The 24,530-nt window shown below is 41.3% G+C and overlaps 2 protein-coding genes across 2 annotated transcripts in view; one reads left to right on the top strand and one right to left on the bottom strand.

Annotated features, from left to right (window-relative positions):
- DMGDH (dimethylglycine dehydrogenase) overlaps positions 1–4,166 on the bottom strand; it is a 47,026-nt gene extending 42,860 nt beyond the window's left edge. Inside the window, exons 1-2 of the mRNA XM_069777143.1 lie at positions 3,950–4,166; positions 1,999–2,164 (exon numbers count right to left, since the gene is read on the bottom strand). Coding sequence (XP_069633244.1) covers positions 1,999–2,164; positions 3,950–4,071 — 288 coding nt within the window. The 5' untranslated portion in view covers positions 4,072–4,166. The remainder of the gene's footprint in view (positions 1–1,998; positions 2,165–3,949) is intronic.
- Positions 4,167–4,396: 230 nt separating this feature from the next.
- On the top strand, positions 4,397–24,305 carry LOC104311516 (betaine--homocysteine S-methyltransferase 1). Its single transcript, XM_069777144.1, has 8 exons — positions 4,397–4,555; positions 8,624–8,756; positions 13,554–13,672; positions 15,671–15,862; positions 16,456–16,603; positions 17,475–17,657; positions 22,630–22,858; positions 23,370–24,305. The coding sequence occupies exons 1-8, from the start codon at positions 4,517–4,519 to the stop codon at positions 23,542–23,544; spliced, it is 1,218 nt and encodes a 405-aa protein (XP_069633245.1). The 5' UTR covers positions 4,397–4,516; the 3' UTR covers positions 23,545–24,305.
- The last annotated feature ends 225 nt before the right edge of the window (positions 24,306–24,530 follow it).

The following is a 24,530-nucleotide window of genomic DNA, read 5'->3' as shown; positions in this document are numbered from 1 at the left end:
CACAGTACCTACTATAACAAAGAACCCACAGTCACAGTTTTGATCTTTCTCATCATCTGAAACAGACTTATCATTAACTTTTTCATCTTCAGGCACAGCACTCTAATACTGAGTTCAATGAAAACAGATAGTATACTGTGTAGTTTACCTAATAGCTATCCATTGTAACTTGTTCCATAACTAGGTGTCTTGCTGTGTTAATCGCATCAAATTTTGTTGCAAGAGGTGCCACAAGGCAGCCCTCTCAGTAGTGGTAGTGCAGGCATTTTCTCTGCTGGGCTCCGTGTCCCTACGTACCTTTGAAACAGAGTTCCTCACTCAGTGCTCCCTTGCTGCATTCACTAAGAAGTGAGGGCAAAAATACTGAAGGAGAGGTTGCTTTTACATAGCTATGAGCAATAAGCTACAGTGAGCGAGTATAACAACAAGAACAAAGGAAACATTTAGTAACAACCCCCCATTTATGATCTTGGTTTCTTAATCACTTCTTAATTAGGTGATTGTCATTATTTTTTGCACTTATATCGTTCTGTATATGCATTGGGTAAATAGAATTCAGTCTGTGCCTCACTCATGCACTTAAGTCAAAGTATTTCTTTGAGCATTTCATAGTTATGATTCAATACACAAGATGCATGATCTGACACTATGCATGGTGTTGCTCTGTTCGCTGAACTGCATCAGCTGCAGTATGACTCTAAAACAGACGTAATTACTGAATTTTGTTTTTCCTAACTCCATACAGTGTGTTTTCTTTTGCTTTGTTTGTTGAAAAGCAAGTAAAATGAAGTATAAACCTACTTATACATTTCAGGCAGTGATTTTTTTAAATTTCATTTTTGAACTACTGTTCTCTCACAAGGCCCCAAACACACAAAACATCTGCACTGAGATGAAGCATTTCAAACTTCAGACTTTGTTCCCAGGGAGGAGTATGAGAATGCAAATCAAATATAATGCATCTGAGTCATCCTCCTTAACTTGTTCCTGAAAGGCACTCAGATACTATAGTTACAAGTACTGCATAAATGCTCTGTTGTATTAACAGAGTAGTTCTAGAGACAGCACACTGTTAGGTTTTTACTGTTTTGTATTGCTATACGCAGGGGTAACATTCTCCCAGTTTCAGCTAAGTGTAGATGGAAATGAATGGAAAAAGCATCCATTATTGTGGCAAGCTTTATTTCATTTCATTACACTACCTATTCCTGACATTGACATAGAAAATACGTAATTACATACATGCATGTTGTGCACCAGTATGTCCATGTGATTAGCATTATTACAGGAGGTGTCCCCACCCTGCCACTATTACATGTATGTCTTTTTAGTTCTTTTCCTTAGAGTACAGACAAACATTCAGCCTTAAAAAAAACCCACAGCGTACAGTTGTTAGCTTTGCTCCTCCAAGATTTTGTGTAATGTCAGCAGTGGCAGGAAAGAAAGCTCTTGTCTCTAGTTTCTGGGACTGTGATATTCTCTGAGAACTGGGCACTGATGCTGCTTCTTGACCACCTCTTTTTCAGGATGGCACATACATAAAAAATAATTACACATATAATAATGCCAGATTTCACATTTCTGGTTCATGCATGCCAGTGCAACCACTTCCAATGATAAAGACTGCAGTATAAATTAGATTACCTTAGAAATAAAACCTTAAATTTAAAAAGTCCAAGTTAAATCAAAGTTTAAAGTCTATATCCAGTTAACTGCCAAAAATGTATAATAATACTAACAGTTACCTTCCAGTGATTTCAAAATGCAGTATTTGTCTCAATTTTTACAAATGAGAAAAGTGTACTATGGATAGCTGAACCAACCTATCAAAACTCATACAGCCAATCTATAAAAAACTCAGTGCTAAAGTTTGTATCTATAAAATAACCGAGATAGTCAATCTCTGGAAAGCCAAGGAATATAAAGGTAATGAAACTTCCACCACCATTAGATACACAAACTGCTGTTAATCTGAGAGATTAACAAAACATTTCTTACTGCATGCCAAGTAGATCCTGCAGTGAGCTCAGATTTTTCTAGCAGAACAACATCCTTCAAGCCAGCCTTAGCCAAGTGATAGGCTAGACTCACACCAATGCAACCACCTCCGATGATCACTGTGTCTGCTCTATCTTTCCCTAAGGAAGGTGATGGTGTTTGTTTCCTGGGGAAAAAAAGAATCACAGTTACAAAAAGACAATTGCACATCTGTCCATCTCTTTTGTTTACTACTCCAATCATAATATAACTGGGTGCCTGCTTGGGAGTCTAGACACACCTGACTTAAAACCTAACCTGTTCACTCTTCTTTTAAAGTAAATGCTCTTAAAGGGTTATATACATAGAAAGTAGTAATACAAAAAAAAAAAAAACCAAAGCAAGTTTAGCTTCCACTCACAACATAAAATCTTTGTTATTTGTCCAATATACCCTTATACGTAGATCCTATTTCTCAATAAGAAACTGTACCCCTGAAATGACAGTGTCAAAGCCTGGCTTTTCAAAAGTGCTATAGTATACGCAACACAAAGAGAAAGTCTTCAAAAAATGTCTGCTTAGTAAAGCTCCTAGATACATTTCTAAAGCCAATGTCAGCAGACTACATCTGTGTATGTGTTCATGAACAATGAAACAATATCTATTTTCATGTTCTGTCTATTTTGACATGTTCTACTTTGCTGAAGTCAAAACATTATAGAAAGAGGTTTTTGTCAATGGCTCACACCTGCTACTATATCACACTGGATTTTCACAACCACTTTAAGCCAGCATAAACCAGCCCAGCTGCCATAGGCAGCCCTGTTCTCCTCTGTCTCATGTGATCCTCCTCTCGACTGCCCCATCCACTAACAGCCAAGCAACAAGCCAGATCCGGGAATTTATCCCAAATTTAAAAAAAAAAAAAAAAAGCCATTTTTCTGGATATGAGACAAGGTAGGAACTCTTAGTACAGTAGCAGTAGAGACTACTGTGAAACCACAGTATCTCTCCCTTCAGGACAGTTAATCAATACTCAATTTTATCTCCCGCCTCCCTGTACATTTGCTTTTGCAACTTCTCTAGCAAAAGGCTTTCTAATGTGTAACTAGCCTTCCACCCATCCTCCACTCAGAAATCAAAGCTATTAGTTGTATTATGAATGGAGGTCTTATAAAATAATATGACATTTTAAATGGAAGTGCAGGAGGAATATGCACCGCGCTTATTCACTATGTGGCAATGAATGAAAAGTAAAATAAATGGGAACACTGGACGCCACAGGTTTTCTGTATTTGGTGCACCACACACTTGCATGTGTTCTTTTTTTGAGATTACATATTAATTTTTGCAAGTTAACAGTAAGCTGTTTAACAGCCAGATGTCAGACACTTACGCCAGCTCCTCCACTGAATTTTGAGGCATGTGGTCATCAAGGTCAAGCGTAGAGGCTTTTCTTAGGCTTCTTTCATGCCACGAACCTGAGATGTACTCACCTGACCTTCAGCTCCTTTCTTTCAAACCCAGGAGCCTGATAAGAATCCGGGGGGTACCTTCGCGGTGAACCGCACGGTTCACCCAGGTGTCTGCTCGTGCCGTGTGAAACAGGCCATTTTTGGCTCGTCGATGAGGCCCAGAAGACAACAGGAGGGATCTCTCCACACCGGGCCAGCTGGGTCTGCTCTTTGACGCAGAAATGCGAGGCGCAGGGGGGGCAAGATGCGCCTCCTGCCCACAGGGAGAGGCCCGGTGACCCCGACCGGCAGCTGGCGGAGCACCGCAGGCCGGCAGAAGGAGCCCGCTCCCCTCACCGCCGTCCCCTCACCGCCTGCGCCAGGCACCTTTTTACCCTCGGGGGCCGCGCCTTGAGGCGGTGCGGAGGCCGCGCGCCGGCGGCCGCGACCGTTAACGGCTCCTTCTGCCCGCGCCTCCCCACCGCCCCCCGCCCCGGCCCGGCCCGGCCCGCACTCACCGCCCCTGGGCGCCCGCGCCGCCGCCGAGGGGCCGCAGGGCAGCCGCGGCGAGGGGGTCGGGCCGGCCGCCGCGGCGGGGGGGCCGCAGCCGCCGCAGGGCTCCCCGCAGCACCCCGCTCATCCCGCACGCAGCCCGCCGGCAGCCGGGATGGAGAGCGCTGGCTGGCTCCGCGCCTCTCCCGACGCCGTCCCGTACCCGGCGCCGCCGAGGCCAGCCCTCGCGGAGGAGGGCGCCGGCCCGCCCCTTGGCTGAGCGGGCAGCCCGGGGGGGGGCAACCGGGCGCCTCCCGGCCTCGAGCCAGGCTGGGGGGCGCGGGGGGGGGGAAAAGGGGGGGGGGCAGCGGGCGGCGGCGGCGGGAGGGCGCGGGGCAGCCCCGGGCCGTGCCGGGGCGCCCCGCGGGGTCAGGGGCCGGGCCGGCCGGGGGTGTCGCCCGCAGCGCTGCCCACCGCGGCCCGCCTCCTCCCCGCGCTATAAGAGTGCGGCCTGAGCGCTGGGGGGTAAGCTTGAGCTTCGCGCCGAGCACGTCGGGGCAGACGCGGGCAGCCGGCGTCCCAGGGCGAGGAAGATGCTGCCGATCGGGAAGACCACGAAAAAGGGCAAAAGGGTAATTCTCCCATCTCCCTCCCCCGCTCAGCCCCGCTCCCCGGCTCCCCCGTGGGCCCCGTCCCTCTCCGCTGCCCGGCGCGGCGGTAGCGGCGGGCGCGGGGAGAGCCCGCGGCGCTGAGGATCCGTCCGAGGCCGGGACGGCCGCCGTCCCCCTCGCCGCCCGCCGCGGCGCGGGCACTGCCCCGGCGGGACCGGGCGGGAGGGGAGAGGCAGCTCCGCGCCGGTGCCGCGGGGAGCGGCGGGAGCCCCGCAGCGGCGCGGGGCGGAGAGCGCGGCTCGGGGCCGGGCCGTGGCCCCGCCGCGCCCGGCCGCCTCTCCCGCCCCCGCCCCGGCGTCCTGCCCGGAGGCTCTCCGGGGGAGCTGCGGCTAAACGGGCGCTTGTTAACCTCCCCGCAATGCACTCAGTATCTCTGCAGGTAAGGTCATCCTGTGAAAAGCTAAAGTAAAGCCATAGTAATAGCAGCTGTACCTATCCGCCATCGAGCCGCTACGGACGTTCGGGTGGCGTTATGAGATAGCTAGGTTAGATTGAACCTAATGCCGTAGCAGCTCCCAGAACTTTTATTTCTCTGAACGCGTAGACTGGAGCCGGCAAAGTTCAGACCCGTTTTGCTTAATATTATTTGATATGTGAACTAAGCTGTGTTTGCAACACATTAAAATTGTAAATATTTTAAGCATAAACTGTTATTGAATGGGATTTCTGTCTCCAGCATCCTGCCAACTCTATTTAAAAGCCCCAAATTGCTCTTCTCTTCATTTATATGATTGAATACCAACAGTGGTTGTAATCTGAGCGCAGTCTCCAATACATGCATGCCCTTTGCACCCTCATTTAGCTAAAGAAATAAGCCAGTAAAAAAAGTTATCCAGGCATCCGCCGTTCTGTCCATTAAGGCAAACGTATGAGCAATGGCTAAATCAAACTCTGACATATACCCTGCACTGCTGCTTGGGCAGGTCAGTGGAATCACATATTCTGTCTTCTGTTCAGAAGGACACTATTATCATTAACAGGACACTTCTTACTCAGGACTGGTTTTACTGAGTTTTGTGTGTAGCATGTAAGTCCAGAGTAGGAGAACAGAAGGATATGGGAAGAAGTCTGCGAGCCTACCAGGCCTTTCAGGTAGATCAGTTATAAAGGAAGTTGGTGGGGAGGTTTTTGTTCTGCTCTTCATTTTTTTTGGCACATACTCATGCCATGTAACTTCAGACACCTAGCAGAAGGCAATTGCCGTAAGTTCCCCCTACAGGCAATGGGCAGAGATAAGCTTCTCTTGAGGACTCCCTTAAGATCTGAATAGTTGTTTTGAGATCTTTTTTTCTCTCCACTGATGCAAAGGTAGGATATAGGTAGACCAGGTGGGCTTTTCACTTACATGGTTCAGTCACATTCCTAAAGGTGGTTGGGGGAGTATCTTCATACAGACATTTGCACTCTTTCCATGGATAGATGTGTGGACTATGTGGTGCAACTTCATTCATGGTAGCGAAAGTAAAACAGTGAAAAGATGGCTCAAAAAAGCGTTGGTTAGCTTTTTACAGGTACTATTTCTTGTTATTTAATACCAGATCTGTGTACTATCGGACCTGAAGGTATAATTTTGATGTGGATTAGACGTGAGCATGCAGCTTAGGTCGCCAGGGCAGAACAAAACAATGTTGACGCTGAATTTATGCTACCTGTATGATTATTGAACCAATGGTATTTTACCGGTATAGATAAAGTAAAAATGGTGTGAAGAGATGATATCCGTCCTATAATAAAGTTTGCAAAAAAGTTATTTCAATTTTAAGTCAATCTGAACTGACAAAGTAAGTTTGTACCAAGTACTTTGTGCTTTATAGTTATGTCACCTGCTATTAGATGCCCGATGCTAGGTTTAATATATCACAATATATTATGTGTCAAGATGCTGTGATCTATTCAGCCATGGCTTATGTTGTTTCTGTGAGTCAAAAGTGGAGATTATTTTAAAATGCAGTTTTTAAAACGCTAGAACTGTGAAGGAGAAATGCTGTTAAATCCTAGAAGTGACTTCGTAAAAGAAATCTGTTAGTTGTAGTGCATTTAAATATAATATCTATATTTGGTGTCAAAGATGTATCTATTATTTAATGTTCCGTTAACAAGCAATGACTGAGGCTGCTTGACAGTTAAACTTTTTTTTTTCCTCTGCACTCCTGTTCTCTGCATATTTAACTCCTAAAGCAGACTCTGTCTATAAAAGATTCCTTGGCAGGTAGAGGAAGCAGGGACTCAACCAGTGATCCCCTGGGTGCCTTTCTTTGGCTCCATTTGAGGCATACTGTTACAACTGCAAATTAGTTAATTGCAAACACAATCTTTACAAAGCCTCCTGACATTAACACTTAGAACAGAATTGCCCTAGCAGACAGGCAAGAGTGGTAAACTCGATGAAAATTACTGAGTTTTGGAGACTGAGTATTGCTGATTGAGTTTTGCCCTGGTCCTCCTAAAATAAAGATAAAAGCTTGCACACTTTATTAAAGTTACGAAGTTAATCAGGTCAATATTCTGAGAAGTACACAATGTGCAATGGGATGTGATGCAGAGATTTGCAAGCCAACACTTGGCCAAGCACAGCAGCACTGTACAAAGCAGTTCTGCCACCTTGCTGCCATGTCAGTGCCTGAGCCAAAAATGCCAACCCTCTCAGCCAGGCTTTGTAGACTCCAAGCAGCCTTATGCTGCTATGCTTGGTACTGGAACTGGAATAGTTGGCACAGTGTTCCTTCTTGTTGGAAAGACATACTCTCATCCCACCTAAAGGGTGGTGCTGAGACATCATAAGTGTTTGTCTTTCCTGGATGTATGATGTGAGATACTTGAATTAATGAAGGAGACATTATCAGGAAAGATAATCTTCTAAAGGTTGGAGGCTAATTGTTAAAAACCCTTTCCTCTCAGCATGAAAACCACATTCAACTCTATGTCCACAAGGGTTTTCTTTTTCCCACTCCCTCAGATTTCATCTGCTGGCATGCTAGTGTGCCATCAAGAAAAGATAGCTGTGGAGGGAAATTTTAGTCTTACCGTTGATTATTTCTTTTCCTGTACCTGCTACCTTTTTTAATGTAATGGGTCTGCATTCATCCACTTTCTAATGTAAATAGAATTATGGCTGTAATCCAATTGCAGAAATTAGTCTTCTTTAGTGTAATAGCAAAGTACTTTATGGAAAATTTGAACAAGCCAAAGAAGCAATGAAAGGAATACAAAAAATAATATATGTTAGGTGCAACCAATATATGTTGTTCTCATGTTTTGCAATTTTACAAAAAAAAAATTACTGCTTCCTTGCATTAGCATGGAGTTCAAGGCAGAAGCAAGGTTAATCATGGGGTGCTATAACATTTGTAATTGGGCATCTTAAAATATTTCAGGCAGGGCTGTGCAAAACAAGCAGGATTTTCTTTCATTTTGTATGTCTAGGTAAGCAAACCTAGGCCAGTAAAAAGTCAGAAAGTCATTTTCTGTCAGAAAATGGAGGCCAGCATTTTGAGATGTGTCTTATTCAGTAGGAAAATGGTATATGCTTACTTTTCTATGATGCCTGTTGTGCCTTTTTGTGTCACAAGCTACTTGTGCTGAGGGTCTGTCAAGATGGCATTCATAGCTAAAGAGCAAATAAGCTAATAAAGAGGTCAGTGATACTAGTGTTTCATTTTAACAAGTTTCTCATATATTTTACAGGAGAATTTGAGATGGTGTTTTACTTTCACAGGATCAGAACTGGACCATTGACTTCTAGTTCTGGGGACTGTATCTCTGGAATACAATCAAGCTGACCAATGAAAAGTCTTACATAATATATACGCACATATTAAAGCCTTATGTTGCAAAACAGACTATTTACTATTCTTTAAAGAGAATTTAAAGAAGGAAATTTATTACTTTTCTTTATTATGGCAAAGATGTTTCTGGTAGCCCACAAATACTCACATCTGCTTTGCAAATACAGGAAATGGCAAAAAAGACAAAGGGAGCCCACAAAACTGAAGAACTGTAACTGTTAACCTTTCCTCCTGCTTTCTTCAGGGTATTCTAGAGCGCTTAGATGCTGGAGAAATTGTGATTGGAGATGGAGGATTTGTCTTTGCTCTTGAAAAGAGGGGATATGTAAAAGCTGGGCCTTGGACTCCTGAAGCAACGGTAGAACATCCAGAAGCAGGTCAGTTTTACTGGGAAACAGAAATCCTGCAGTGAATGTAAACATGGATGGCTAAAAAATAAATATATAGGAACTTGTAGTAAGTTTTTAAATAGAAGAGTTCCTTGACACTGTAAAATTATGCTGTTAAGAACAGCCTAAGAATCTATAGGCCAAATGCTCATCTTACCCCTTTTTCTTGCTCTGACACTGGCCAAAAGCAGTTGGCTGTTGTCGTGCTTTAACCCCAGCCAGCAACTAAGCACCACGCAGCTGCTCACTCACTCACCCCCCACCCAGTGGGATGGGGGAGAAAATTGGGAAAAGAAGTAAAACTCGTGGGTTGAGATAAGAACGGTTTAACACAACCGAAAAGAAGAAACTTTTTTTTTTGAGATAAGAACGGTTTAATAGAACAGAAAAGAAGAAACTAATGATGATGATAACACTAATAAAATTACAAGAGTAGTAATAAAAGGATTGGAATGTACAAATGATGCGCAGTGCAATTGCTCACCACCCCGCCGATCGACAGCCAGCTAGTCCCCAAGTGGCGATCCCCCCCGATACCCTTCCCAGTTCCTATACTAGATGGGACGTCCCATGGTATGGAATACGCCGTTGGCCAGTTTGGTCAGGTGCCCTGGCTGTGTCCTGTGCCAACTTCTTGTGCCCCTCCAGCTTTCTCGCTGGCTGGGCATGAGAAGCTGAAAAATCCTTGACTTTAATCTAAACACTACTTAGCAACATCAGTGAAAACATCAGTGTTATCAACATTCTTCTCACACTGAACTCAAAACATAGCACTGTACCAGCTACTAGGAAGACAGTTAACTCTATCCCAGCTGAAACCATGACAGCTGTGTAAGAATATGAATAGTGTAAACACATAGTGATACCTCTCCAGAATGGTCTCCCAGTCTTCAATGATTTGTAGCCCAGGGACTTTTTGACCCAGACACGGTCTCTCTCATGGATTTGTCCAGACTGTCCTTGAGCTGATATAAAGCTTATCATTTAAAACACCTTCTGAGAAAGAATTATGCAGTTAACTATATGTTTTGTTGTGTTCTAGTCATTCTAGGACTTTTATATTGTTATAAGTTATTATAGTTTGTTCATTAATTCTTTTAGGAAAATAGCAGCTTTTAGTAAACAATGGAATGGAAGAGGAGTATTTAATGTACCTGGCTCCACTGTGAAATGGGGAATGATAAACCTCATAAGAACCTAAGAATTGAAATAAACATTTAAGAGAGTAACTCTCTTAAAGTGGATGGAGACAAAATGAGTTATCATTCTATGCCTTCCAGCATAAAGATTATAGTGTTTAGCATAAACAGTGCAAAAGCAGATGCTATTATCTATTTATGTACACTTCATTACAAGAAAGCATTTGCCCTGGTGATATGATGTGCAGTTAGTCCCGCAGCCTAATTCAGAATATCGGGGGGAGGGGGGGTGCGGAGAGGATTTCTTTATTCTGTATTAAGTATTTGCCCTTCCAAATTAGTCTTTTTCCTCTATACATGGAAAGAAGGAAGGGGAGGGGAAGAAGGAGAGAGATCTTAGCCTTCTCTATTACACTGCTTTGTACACTTTACTTAATTTATTCACCCTAATCCTTCTCAGCCTTCAAATGCCACTTTATGTGTAGCATGCCTAACTTAGGGTCACAGATAGCCTTAGATAATGCAGAGCTACAGCAAATGTTTAAAGGGCGATGAGCTAATTTGCTGACTCTCATCTCCCCAAAAGACATCCCATCACCTCTCTCTGTTTCTCTCTACCTCTACATCTGTCTGCCCCTATACATTCCACCTTACAAATCATAGCACTTATCCCATGCTCCTTATTTCCCCTTTGCTTTCTTGTTTTGCACCTCAAAAGCCCTTGATGATCTCCACATGTCATTTTGGGAAGTGCAGGTCTCAGTCCATGGGGAATGCAAGACATTGCCTTACAGTTGCAGATGGCTTGAATTGACTAAATTGGCACACAGGTTTGCTTTAAATAAGTTATCAGTAGTCATAAATTAGAATCCAGCCTTCTAAGAATTGCTGCTGATTTGCTAGAACATATTGCTCATGTCTGTAACAGTTATAAAATTTTTATAAGCCCCTTATAGGCTATTTATAAATAAAGCCTTCACTGGAAAAGTGTTAATTTCTTTTCATGTAGTATGCTGCCTCCCCTCCATTACTGCTTTTTGCTCCTGCATGCTCAAGGGTCATGTTACTTTGAAAGCAAGTGTAAAGAACAGAAGGAGCAACTGCCTGAGCCAGCTGGTGTAAAAACCTTACATACAACTACCAGACCTTCTTATCTTTGTAAAGACGGAGACAAAAGGAGGGAGGTTGTGAGAAAAGCAGCAAGGAAGGGGGGGGGGGGGGGGAGGGGGAAGCGTGATTTCAAGACCATTACCTGTTACAAGAGAGGCAAAGGTGTTTTGCCAGACTGACAAGTTTAGAAATGAGACCTAAATATTTCTTCTGAGCCAGATCAGGTATTGCTCTGTAGTCAGCAATATGCATAGGCACTTACTGACCCCATCTCCTGTTAGCTTAAGTCTGTGTCTTTCGTGAAATGTCTAGCTCATGGTGGATTGAAATGAAAACTCAGTGTTATACATCTGACTCCTAAAATGCATGAGATTGTTAGTAATTGTTTAGCCTCATATGTGGCTGTTATCCCCATTTCCCAAATGCTGGAGGAAAATACAGCTTCAGTAACATGCTGGAAGTCACACGGGAAGTAAATTACAGAGTGGTTTGGGTTTGTGATAGTGCAGACTGCTGTGGGCTTGATATAGTAACAGTGTATTCTAGTGGTCAAAGCAATTTGCTTGGGATTGAAAGAGATTCAGGCTGATACTTGTAACACTATTCTTTCCCTCAAAATGTAGACCCATTTAAGAGTCTCCTGTTCACATACCTGATAGTTTCGGATATGAAGTTCCTTATTCATATGTGTTAGATTACGTTTCATTTGCCTACCTATGTCACCATCCTTACTCACACAAATCCCAGGCATTCTTCTAGGAGTACAAGAACCATATTTAAAAAGCACTAACCATGGGGATAAACAAATCTTGTTTATTATGGACATGTCATAGAGCATTTGTGAAAATATTTTTAGATTCTTTTTTGCTTTACCCATTTCCTGACTAGTTTTCATCAACGATTTCTGATGGGGCGAGAATGGAAAAACAAACTACAGAACACTACAAACATACAGAGATGGCCCTTTTAGTTGGGATCAGTAGCCTATTTTAATGCTATAGGAAAAAGAATACTCCCTGCACTAGGAATGTTTTGACTCTGTGTAAAGGCTGCAAGACTGAAATTTGATCCTGGTAGTTCAGGCAGATTCCGGGGACTTTTTGAACTGTAGCTCTGCTATTATCCATGTTCCTGGATAGGTCTTTGTGACTGCTGGTAAAGAAGCACTGTGTTAACTCACAGTGTGGTTACCCAAGGCTGTAATTAGAAATTAAATACTGTACTAGTAGAGAAAAGCAAGGGACACCACACTGTTCCTTCAATGAAAGCAGAGATGCTTGCACGTATGCAGGTTGACTCTAGCAACTCAAACTGCTGTTTGAGCTTCTCCAGTATAGAAGGCTGTGTTTGTTCAAGCTGAAGGGAGTAATTTTATTCTCACGACACATTCACACATTTCCCTAATGATAGAGATCATCTATAGACAATGAGGTACGATAAACCAGGACTTCAGGAAAACTTTTCCAAACATCTACCACAGAAACTGCAGTGTTCTTGTGGCTGTGTACAGTATCTAGGGGAATAAATTATTCCTGTATTTGCTATAAGCCGTTGAGCATTTTAATTCTGTTTTACATGATCAGTAGTGTTCTACTGATCTATTATAATTCTTGTTCTCTTATAATTATTGTTCTGTGGGTATACATATAAAATCAATTGACAGCTCCTGTTCTGTTCCTACTATGGTGATTGCAGTGTACTGCTTACAGTGATGAAGGCAGAACTACCATTACAGAGTCTGGTCCCAAAGTCCCAATTTAGGAATATTGTCCATTAAAAGTAATGCCAACCTTTTCTTCAAAAGTAGTGTTGGGTCTGTAGTAAAATAATCATGTGCTGACTTATGAGAAGAGTTAAGTCTGTGTTGTGAATCACTTTTCTGGAGCAACAAATCATCTTTTACAAAATAGAGCTGTGGTTTTGGCTGACTAGACTCAGCTAGGGTTTTGCAGGGCAAGAAAACCAGAAAATACAAAATAGAGGAGGTAACGGAACACTGTGTTCTTCCATATAAATATCATCTAGTCCCTTCATTTGTTGCCATGATACTTTCTTCTGTTTTCTTCTTCATAGTCTAGAAGCTAAGAAAATACAGCTTTTGCATTTGATGATCTTTTTGTCTCGTATTCCCTGTTCTGCTTTCATGTTCTTTTGTCAGATGTCTGCTTTCCCTTCCTAAACCACTATGGAGTTCTATAAAATGAAATTGGGAGGTGTGAAGTACTGCAGAAAGTAGAAAATAAGCAAGGTGGCATGCAAAACTGAATCTACTGATAAACTAAATAGAAATCTTCTGTCATTCTTAGCAGAGAACAACTAAGGAGAAAGTTTTCTACGTAATGTTCTGAGAGTGAGAAGAAAGAAATTATATTCTTTCTATGGGGTACTGCTTCTACTGTCTCATAATGGCTTTTCTAGGAAACACAGTATCACTTATTTTACAGTAATATTACTTCAATAAACATTTCATTTTGGGATAATAACAGTAATAACTGTACCAAACATCTCTTCTTTTTCTCTTTTTAATTTTTTGCAGTTCGTCAGCTTCACCGGGAATTCCTCAGAGCTGGATCCAATGTTTTGCAGACATTCACCTTTTATGCCAGTGAGGACAAGCTAGAGAACAGGGGCAATTATGTAGCTGAGAAAATAAGTGTGAGTAAAACTCTGTTTTTGTGGACATATGAAATAAATGGATTAATTTCAACAGATTTAGTAGAGAGATTATTGAGTGCTTTCACAGTTTATCATAACAGTTTTGGCTATATTTGAGGACCAAAGAATCAGATGATGCAATTTCAGAGTTTGGAATAGCAAGAAAGGCAAGGTTAAAGCACAAAAAAATAACAAAATGGGGCAAAGAGGAAAGAGGATGCCCACGTCGTGTTTTTCCCATCTGAGGAGATTAGTGTACTAGGGTTTTGATACAAAGAGTATAGGGAGGACTAAATGCACAGAGAGCAAAATCAATGAAAAAAAAGAAATGCTTTAACATCCAAAGAAGCAAATCAACTGAAAAAAATGGTGAAGAATCCTAGAGAATAATGAGCGGCTAATGAGAACTGAATGTTTTTTAGAACCATGTCTTTAATAAAGGAACAACTAAAAAATCCATGGTATACCCTGTGGTCAGTATTCCCCTTCTCATGCGTAAAGGTCATCTGTTACAGCCACAGAAGCACCATGTTGGTGTTTTCTTAGCCCCTACACAAAGGAGTTGTAGGATGTTGGGTGTGTTCACTATATGCAGGCCCCAGCTCCACTGGGACTTCTGGCACAAACATTTCTAGATAGTTCCTTTGAGACTAGAAAGTTTGCCATTGGGTGTTTTCTCTGATCCTTTCCCCTTTGGTCCTATTGTTTGTTTCAACCTCTGCAAAATAGCAAAGATTCCTCAGGGGGCAGGGAGTAAGGAATACCTTTGTATCTGGAAGATATCCCAAGTCAGAAATTAGAAAAATCTGGACACTAGGGAAACACTTGAGGCTTAATTAAGAGGTCATACCAAAATGTCATACGACCAAATCTGTCTGAAATGCTGTATCTTTACATTCAGTAGATGCAACATTGAAATGTCTGAAGTGGTAGTCCCAGAAACACAGTGCCTCTGGAACAAGCCATGTTGCAATTCTTACTGCCATGCAAAATTATAAGAAGTGCTGGGAGAGCACCTGGTATTGGGAATGCATTGCAGCAAAGCTTTCAAGATTGATTTGCTGTGAGGTCTGGAAGCAGGTTCCTCCAGTCTTTAACTGGTTTTTGGCTCCACCTCCCGGAGTTCCCAAACATGTACCTGAGCACAAGTGAAAATGGAAGACAATCTGTCAGCAACAGCCTTAAAAATCAGCTGGGTCTTTTGAAGCAGCCATAAAAAACTTCAGCTGAGAGAAACCTATGTAGATTCCAAGTAGTCCATGGGCTGCAGAGAAACCTGCTCTAATCAGTTCTTGTTATCTATCCCAAATAATAAGTCTTTTCTCAAAATCTTTTTTTCTCATCTTAACCTTTTTTTTCACAAGCTGTTCTAGTCATCCTGATTTAGGTATAGAGGGAATGTGTCTTTCTGTCTAGGTGATTAATTAATCACATATAGTGATAAGTTTCCCCTTACAGTTCTTAAATGGGTAACTTTAACTTTGGATAATTAATGATATCTTTTTAAAAATGCCTTAAATAACTCTGTATGGATATTATATCTTAAATTTTTAAAATTATCAAAATACTAAAATGTATTTTAAAAAAATGAAAAATAAATTGAAATTATTATATATTTTGTTTTCCACCCGTAAAATGTCAGAATAAAAGCATACACTTAGGTGTAACTAACTCATTTTCTAGGAGGCAAAGAAAATTCCACTTCACACCAAATATCTGCTTTTTATAGACTATTTGTGTAAGATGTATTAAAGGTAACGTGTTTTTGTAGTATTTGATAATACGACAACTTAAGAGGTGGCAAGAGTTTGTTTCCTAATGTTTATTATTTTTTTGAAAGACGCTGATCTTCCTAGTCAGTATATTAAAAAATTAATTTAAATTATAAAGAATATGAAGAAGCCATTACAGCTTTTGACTCTTCTTGTCCTTTTTGTGCTCTGAAAACACATGCATATCTCTGATCAGGTAAAACTGACATAATCTATATTCATACAGTGCCAGAAAGTGAATGAAGCTGCTTGTGACATTGCAAGAGAAGTGGCTAATGAAGGCGATGCTTTAGTGGCTGGAGGAGTCAGTCAAACACCATCATACTTAAGCTGCAAGGATAAAACAGAGGTTAAAGCAGCTTTTCGAAAGCAACTAGATGTCTTTATGAAGAAGAATGTGGACTTCCTAATTGCAGAGGTAATTACGTGAAAAAAGTACATGCCTTCAACTGGCACAGTGTTAACTTTAAGAAGTCTAGTCTACTTTAGGGAGTACAAATATATATTGCTTCCTCCTTTAAAATTTTCTGTTATGCTTTTATTCCAGTAGTATCGGTATTTTTCTAAATGCACAGCAGCATTTGCAAGCATCCTAGAATAAGACCTTGAAACCTAAATTTCTACCTCAGTCACATCAAATTCTGTATTGGCCCAAAGAGGATAGATTAATGTGATCTTGACTAGCTCCTTTTTCCTCCCGTACACCATAAGCAAGCAACCTAAGGTGACTTTTCTAGATGAAAATAGTACTTTGGGGATAAATCCCTGATTAAACTCCTGTATGGGCATTCTTATTCTGAAACAAGAGTATCGTGAGGTTTTATTTGCTTTTACTTACTGACTTTTTAATACCCTTTCTTAACTGTGTGGTCAGTGAACTCAACTGAATTATGTTAGTGTAAATCATAAAATAATCAAGTCATTGTATTGCTGGTGAATTTGGGGTCTGGATTAATGTGTTTATGCTTCACCTCCAAGAAACAAAACTAGTCCAGTTTTAATTTCTTCCAGTATTTTGAACATGTTGAAGAGGCTGTCTGGGCAGTTGAAGTGCTAAAAGAATCTGGAAAGCCAGTTGCAGCTACGATGTGCATTGGTCCAGAAGGAGACATGCATGGTGTGCCCCCTGGACAATGTGCTGTCCAACTGGTAAAGGCTGGTAAGAATCTGTTTTAATGTGCCATTTAAAAGTATGGAATAAAGTCCTTAAGTATTGAGATAAATGGATGTGTATCTCAAGTAGGTAGCTTTGCAATTATATCTGATAAAAGTTTTGACCCTGTAGTAAAGTTATGTGTACTTTACTAGAGCAGTCTTGTAAAAAACTTACTAAAATGCAGCTATGAAATCCTGGATAACCAGGATGGTATTGGAAGCAATAGCCACAGGCAGATGATACTGAACAGTGCAAAATCCTAAACCTACTCAAATTTGGTTAGAGCCAACCCCAAATGCTGGAAACATAAGCAGAATCCAAAGACACATTTGATTCTCTGCTCATGTTTTTAGAAATGTATGGAGCACAGTTCAAACCCTAGGTGAGAGAATAAGAGGATGAAAAAATTAATCTTTTTGCCTATCAAAGGCTGTGTTTTCCGCAGGACAAGGGGAAGGGCAGAAGAAATTAATCAAGGGCATGATGAATGATGGTACAGGGGTTCATTATATCTGTTCTGAACTACTCATTTCCCTTGGAGTTAGAGCTGAAATCCAAAGGCAGAACCTGTGTTAGGGTCCTGCTAGCTATTTGCATATGTGGCTGTACATAATCAGTCTTCATTGATTAAGCACTGATAAGAAAAGCAACTGTATGAGGGTGGGAGACATCATTCATCATCAGGAAGGTAAAGAGGAGTGCAACTGAGATGTAAATGGCATGATTAACCTCAGGAGAGTTGAGGCTGGCTCTAACCCAACCGTCTTGTTTTCATAATGCTGGTGTAAAGCTCTGCTTCTGGAGTGCTCTGGCTAAGAACTTGCACCTCTCACTTCCTAGGGAGATGTGACTTGAAGTTATTTTCCTCCTCTAGGTGCTTCTATTGTTGGAGTCAACTGCCATTTTGATCCAGATACTTCCCTAGAAACTGTGAAACTGATGAAAGAGGGCTTGCAGGCTGCTAAACTGAAAGCCCACCTGATGTCCCAACCACTTGCTTTCCATACGCCTGATTGTGGAAAGCAGGGTTTTATTGATCTTCCAGAATTTCCCTTTGGTAAGACAAGGGTATCTTTTCTCTCTCTCTTTTTTTTTTTTTTTTTTTAGTTGCCTGTTCTGGTTTTTTTCCCAGCCTTTAGTAAAGATGAAGCTGCAAGGTGTCCTTCTATACAGTAAGATGAGTCCCAGTTATCCTGTCTGGCATTTTCCACAGGGAGATTGCAGTGTAATATTGGATTAAAGATCATCCACATAGTGAGAGTACTTCAGTAGTATCACAGCATGTGACTGAAAGTGAAATTATGGTGAAAACAGTTAAAGTGCCACAACCTAAACTCAGTTAAAAATGTAGTTCTTCGTAGTGCTATAGAACCTTATTCAGGACAGGTATAAACAGTCCAAAGAAATGAACAAGAGCAAATAAACTAAAACAACCCCAGAATTCTGGGTTGTGACATCTATCCCCAAAGCCCTATAATGTTTACCTGCTTAGGGATTTAATGTACAATGCATATGCAGAACTAGATGTAGGTGCATGATTATTGCACTCATAACAGTTCAGTCTTGCAAGTGTGTAACTGTCTAATATAAGTGAGATCAGAGAGAAACCAGAAGAGGGAATATGTTCTTTGATGTTGTTAACAAATGGATTAGCAGTTTGGAGATGGATTCATCACATGTATGCTCAGGAGAAATTCTACAAAGACTGAAGGATTCAGCCAGTTTACGTGTATATAAGGCTTGTGTATTTAGGGTTTGTTTCCACCTGGGATGTAGAAGATCACATACCTTTAAGACAGGAGGACAAAATCAGCCTAAACATTTTAAAATTGATTAGAAAAATGTTTTCATTTCCAGGTATCATACACTCTATAAAATAAGGTATTAAAACATTCAAAACTGGAATTTGTAGCAAAAAAATTGAGAGAAAGATGTGATTTTTCAGGAAGATTTTTTTTTTTAAATTCCTCTCTTTACATAAACAAAGGAAAAAGAATAAAGCATGCGCCTGAGGCATTCATTAAATGATAATAACATATCTGAGTTCTGAAAATATTTTGGGATGTTTAAAAGTGTTAGGAACTCATTTATCCTATTCATTCCTTCATGTAACTCCTCTGATTGCAAACAAAAAAAGATAGAACAGATGCAGTAAGTAATCAACTGAATTGAAGGATTCACTCTTTGGTTTGTTATGGTTCTTGGCTTGTATGTTATAAGCAATCTGTATGAGATGTCAGCTTTCAGAAATTTCATGAGTCAATTGGAGAAGGCTGGTATTTGTGAATGTTTTCAGTACCCAGGAGCAACTGATTGCTTGACGGCAGATAAGCAGTTTGGTGAAGTATTGTTAAACTGATCCAGTTAACTCTGTTTTTTGTGGAAGGCAGTACGCACAAGGAGGTATTTAGATATTTGAAGTGTACATAACCTCTGTATAGGCCAACAAGATCTCAGTTTCTAGAAAAGTGTTGGCTATGTTGTATTGGCAAACTCCAGCATCTAGATGCCAGCAGTATTTATTTATCTGTAGAACTTTTTCCAGTTTTCTGTGTTTTCCCTTCTGTGTTATTGCAATTGCTCTGAAATGTCACTAGTTAAGCAATGTTTTAGAAAGAAATGTCCCGGTCAGTTAAAGCATACCCAATTATCTCAAGAGTATATATGTAGAGGGGCTAAATCTAGGAGCAGGTTACAATCTTCTCATCGAAAGTTGATGAAAATTTCAATCTCTTTTTACTATAAATATTAACATAAAATGTTAAACTATAGATATTAAATTCTGAATAAAGCCAAGAAAAGAAATGTATCGAATGTTAGTGAATTTTGGGAAGGGGAAAATCCCACAAAACATGATCTATGTGGCAACTTCTTTTCATAGAATACTGCTTGTTTTCAGTCACCATGTTTCACCACATGTGTGGCTGGTTCTTATAGCGGGGTCTATCCCTGTTTCTTCAGAGAGGTTAGGTTTTTTCTGTCTTATACTCCTGAAGCACAAGGACCGATTCATAGAATGGTTTGGGTTGGAAGGAACCTTAAAGATCATCTAGTTCCAACCCCCTGCCTTTGGCAGGGGCACCTTCCACTAGACCAGGTTGCTCAAAGCCCCATCCAACCTGGCCTTGAACACTTCCGCGGAGGGGGCATCCACAACTTCTCTGGGCAACCTGTTCCAGTGCCTCACCACCCTCATCATAAAATATTTCTTTCTAAAATCTAAACTAAATCTATCCTCATTCAGTTTAAAACTGTTACCCTTCACTCCATCACTACACTCCCTGATAAAGACTCCATCCCATCTTTCCTCTAGGCTCCCCTGAAGTACTGGAAGGCCACTATAAGATCTCCCTGGAGCCTTCTCTAGGCTAAACAACCCCATGTCTCTCAGCCTTTCCTCCCAGCAGAGGTGTTCCATCCCTCTGATCATTTTTGTGCCCCTCCTCTGGACCCACTCAAGCAGGTTCATGTCTTTCTTATGCTGGGGGCCTCAGAGCTGAACACAGTACTCCAGGTGGAGTCTCACCATAGCAGAGTAGAGGGGGAGAATCACCTCACTCAACCTTCTGGCCATGCTTCTTTTGATGCAGCGCAGGATGCTATTGGCTTTCTGAGCTGTGAGTGCACATTGCTGGCTCATACTCAGTTTTTCGTCCACCAATACCCCCAAGTCCTCCACAGGGCTGCTCTCAATCCACTCATCACCCAGCCTGTATTTGTGCTTGGGATTTTCGCAACCCAGGTGCAGGACCTTGCACTTGGCCTTGTTGAACTTAATGAGGTTTACATGGGCCCACTTCCTGAGATTGTCTAGGTCCCTCTGAATGGCATCCCATCCCTCAGGCATGTCAACCACACCACTGAGCTTGGTGTCATCTGCAAACTTGATGAGGGTGCACTCAATCCTACTGCCTATGTCATCAATGAAGATACTAAACAGTACTGGTCCTAATATGGACGCTTGAGGGACACCACTCATCACTGGTCTTCACTCGGACACTGAGCTGTTGACCGCAACTCTTTGATGCAACCATCCAGCCAATTCTTTATCCACTGAGTGCTCAACTTGTCAAATCCGTGTCTCTCCAATTTAGAGACAAGGATGTCATGCAGGACAGTGTCAAATGCTTTGCACAAGTCCAAGTAGATATACGTCAGTTGCTCTTCCCTTATCCGCCAATGCTGTAGCCCTGTCGTAGAAGGCCACCAAATTTGTCAGGCATGATTTGCCCTTAGTGAAGCCATGTTGGCTGTCACCAGTCACCTCCTTATTTTCCATGTGCCTTAGCATAGTTCCCAGAGGATCTGCTCCATGATCTTGCTGGGCACAGAGGTGAGACTGACCAGCCGGTAGTTCTCTGGGTCTTCCTTTTTTCCCTTTTCAAAAATGGGGGTTATATTTCCCCTTTTCCAGTCAGTGGGAACTTCACCAGTCTGCCCTGACTTTTCAAATACGATGGATAGTGGGTTAGTAACTTCATCTGCCAGTTCCCTGAGGGCCCTCGGATGCATCTCATCAGATCCCATGGATTGTGACAGGGTGGGTGATGGAGAAGACAGGGAAACATTCTATACTGTTCTCCTGGAGTTTAGTTGCTTATACAGGTATAAACTGCATGGAAGATGCTGCATTCTTACTGTTGATAATTTTGTATCTATTTTGCATTAGCTTTTCAAGGATATGAGAGACACGGAAATCATGAATTTGTGCTTCTGATGCTTTCTTTCACATCTGCAGGACTGTACACAAGCTTACTTTTATTTAAACAGCTTTCCAAGATAGCTTCATCTGTTTTTCCTTCTAATATTAGACCATCTACTTGTCCTTTGTCCAGTCTTTCCCTCCCCAGCCAATAATTTTCTGTTTAAGAACATTTCATTCTTTTCTTTCTGCTTTTTATTTTCTGAGTATGTCTCTTATCTACCCATTGGACTTAGAGTAGATCTGCTTTGTACCACCTGCTTGCATGCGAGGCGTTTTTCGGAAAGGACATAGGGAGAAGAATCCTACCTCTCTGATGTGTTGATGGAGCCTTACTACCTCACCGCATCTTCTTTGCCCAGCGGAGTGTTCAGTGCACAGACATCATGCTGCACTTGCCTAATAACCATGCTTGTTCATCTCCTGCAGATGTGCATAAAGAAGTGGGAAGATTTTTATTCCTTTATTCCTGTGTTTTTATTCCTTAAAGTTTCTTCTTCAGTCCCTGGTCTTTTCTTTCCAGTTGTGCCTCCAGTTCTTTCTGCTCTTATGCCTCTTTCCCTTTGAGGTGTGCTTTTCCTTGTTTTTTCACTTTCTATTCCTTTCCTTCCACAAGTCCTCCTCCTCAGCTCTGTTATACCCTCACTCTGCTCACCGCAACCTGCAACAGGGAGAAGGGTTCAAAATAAAGATTGCATCCTAACTTAATCTACATATAGAACTTTCTACAAAAAACCAAAGTGGTTTGAGGCAGCAAGCTGCTTATGGTTGGGATTATAACTAAGTAAGGGATGGGCTAAGAAACAGCTACAGATCCCAGCTGTCGGTGAAACAATTGGCTGCCACGAGCTGATCATGGAAAAAAGTGTAGTAAACATTCCTGAGGAATAATGAGCAGGCTTATTCCTGTTGCAGGTAGGCTGATACCTTCTTCTTTCACAGCTTTCCCAGATATTGATTGTTTATTAGGAACTCTTTGGGAACGTGGGCGTAACATTGAAAGTACTCCAATACTTCAGCTAAGAACTCTGGCAGAATGGCAAGGGTATGATTTAGGACTTGATCAGTCTCAGAAGATATTAGGTGCTGTTTTGCAAGGCCAAAAAAGCTTACAACAAGCATACCTCATGAGAGCATAGCAGAGTCTGAAAGCTAGACTTCTGAAAGTTTGCATCATTAATTCTAGCTCAGATAGTTCAAACACATACATGTACATCTACAACCAGTTTTGCAAACAGTGTGAAAGTGTTTCAACAAAGTGATTTCTTACCAAAAAATGTGCTGAAATGGAGTATGGTGGCAACTTAAGATATGAATGTCTTTGCAGGTCTGGAGCCAAGAATTGTAACCAGATGGGATATTCAAAAATATGCAAGAAAGGCATATGACTTAGGAATTCGTTACATTGGAGGTTGCTGTGGATTTGAGCCATATCATGTCCGAGCAATAGCTGAGGAGCTGGCTCCCGAAAGAGGATTTTTGCCAGAAGCTTCTGAGAAACATGGTAGCTGGGGTGATAGCCTAAGCATGCATACCAAGCCCTGGGTCAGAGCAAGGTATGTATACCTGACCTGGAAGGCACAGCAGCATACTCCTTGCAAAGGCTTATATTGGTCCATGCAGCAGACTGGCTTAACTGATATGGAGGTCTAAATATCACTGTAAACACTCTTTGTGTTAATAATTTTGAAGGAGTAAACCCGACCTGGGAGTCGGGAAAGGGATGAAGGGACAGTAGGAGAGCTCCAGGAATTCTCATCTCTCTTTAAAATGAAGATGTGGTCTGAATTACTGTGAAAGTAATTCATGAAAGTTAAGACCAAAAATGGTCAGATTGCTGTTAAACAGCTCCTAATGGTGAGTGGCTTACAGTGTTCCTTTCAAGGATGAAAGGATACTTTTTAAGCATGTTGCATTTCATTGCATGCTTTCACTAATACTTCTGTATCTAAATATAAAGTCAAGCTGTGCAATTTAGATGACCCTTTGCAGCGGTCATTTAAGCCCCATTTCCTTCAGTATTGTGAGGTGCTGGAAAAAAACCTGAATTTCCTTCTCTTTCTTTAGGGCAAGAAAAGAATACTGGGAGAATCTGAAGCCTGCTTCAGGCAGGCCATATTGTCCTTCAATGTCAAAGCCAGATGGCTGGGGAGTGACCAAAGGAGCCAGGGAGCTGATGCAACAGAAAGAAGCTACAAGCGAACAACAGCTGAAGGAGCTCTTCCAGAAACAGAAGTTCTAATCCAATGCAGCTGTGTAAATGTTAGAATGATTTATCTACAGACCATCTCATGCTTCACATGAAAATCTGTGAAGATGAGTACCCTGTTGATTTATCAGTTAACATGTAGTGAAAAAGACAAAATGCAGAAGGGATGTGATTACAGATTAAGTATGTCAAACTTTGATAATAAAATCTTTCTCTGGACAAATAGTTTAGAGAATACACAGTCAGAGGCAGGTTTGGATTCTCATAATAATTGAGCTTCTGTTAGCTAGGTGTCATTAATTGTGTAGACACAGAAATACATGGAAAGTAATAATTGGCTCAACTCATCTGTGAAAAGAGAAAAAGTCATCTATAAATTCGGTATCAATGGATTTCCACTCCTGAGTCAGTTTTCAGTTTGGGATTGTGTAGGAGCTTTCTTAGACCTCAAGATTTACTGAGGACTGCTTCAGGGACACACAAGCTGCCAATGCTTCAGACACACAGTTATCTATAGTCACTTTCTTGACTTTAAGAGAATAAAAGTAAACTGGAAAATATATCTTATAAGTAAAATCAAAAGATAAAGAGAAGGAGATCTTGCGGGAATTTCTTATATGCAGGAGAAAGGTTCAGAGAACTTTTAGGAAAGAAAAATGACAGGTAAATAACTCACTTTTTTTTGTCTTGGGGTTTCACGTACACAAGATTTACTCCTCTGGAGACTAAAAGGCTTAAGAGATTATTCTGAAATTTTAAAAAAAATCAAATAAATTAAAAGTAATACAATGGAATAGTATTGTATTATCTTCACACCTTAAATCATAAGAGCTCAAACAGAATAACATACTTCCAGTAAACAACTAATTTTCAAGTGATCCAGCTGATTTCTGGGTATCTCATTGGAAACACTTGGTTATCTCAAAATAGCACTCAAAAACTGAAACTTCCTAAAATATAATTCCTCTTTATAAGAGTAGTAGAACATTCCATGATTTTTTTAAACCCAATTCATTCTA

Source organism: Haliaeetus albicilla, chromosome Z (genome assembly GCF_947461875.1).
Source record: "Haliaeetus albicilla chromosome Z, bHalAlb1.1, whole genome shotgun sequence".
Lineage (NCBI taxonomy): Eukaryota > Metazoa > Chordata > Aves > Accipitriformes > Accipitridae > Haliaeetus > Haliaeetus albicilla.
Note: the sequence above shows the minus strand (reverse complement) of the source record. Positions and strands in the feature narration are given on the sequence as shown.

Bases quoted from the DNA above. Each gene is read 5' to 3' on its own strand.
- LOC104311516 (XM_069777144.1), top strand. From the start codon at position 4,517: ATGCTGCCGATCGGGAAGACCACGAAAAAGGGCAAAAGG. The intron at 13,673-15,670 runs GTGAGTAAAACT...ATATTCATACAG, and splicing joins ATGTAGCTGAGAAAATAAGT to TGCCAGAAAGTGAATGAAGC. The intron at 22,859-23,369 runs GTATGTATACCT...CTCTTTCTTTAG, and splicing joins AAGCCCTGGGTCAGAGCAAG to GGCAAGAAAAGAATACTGGG.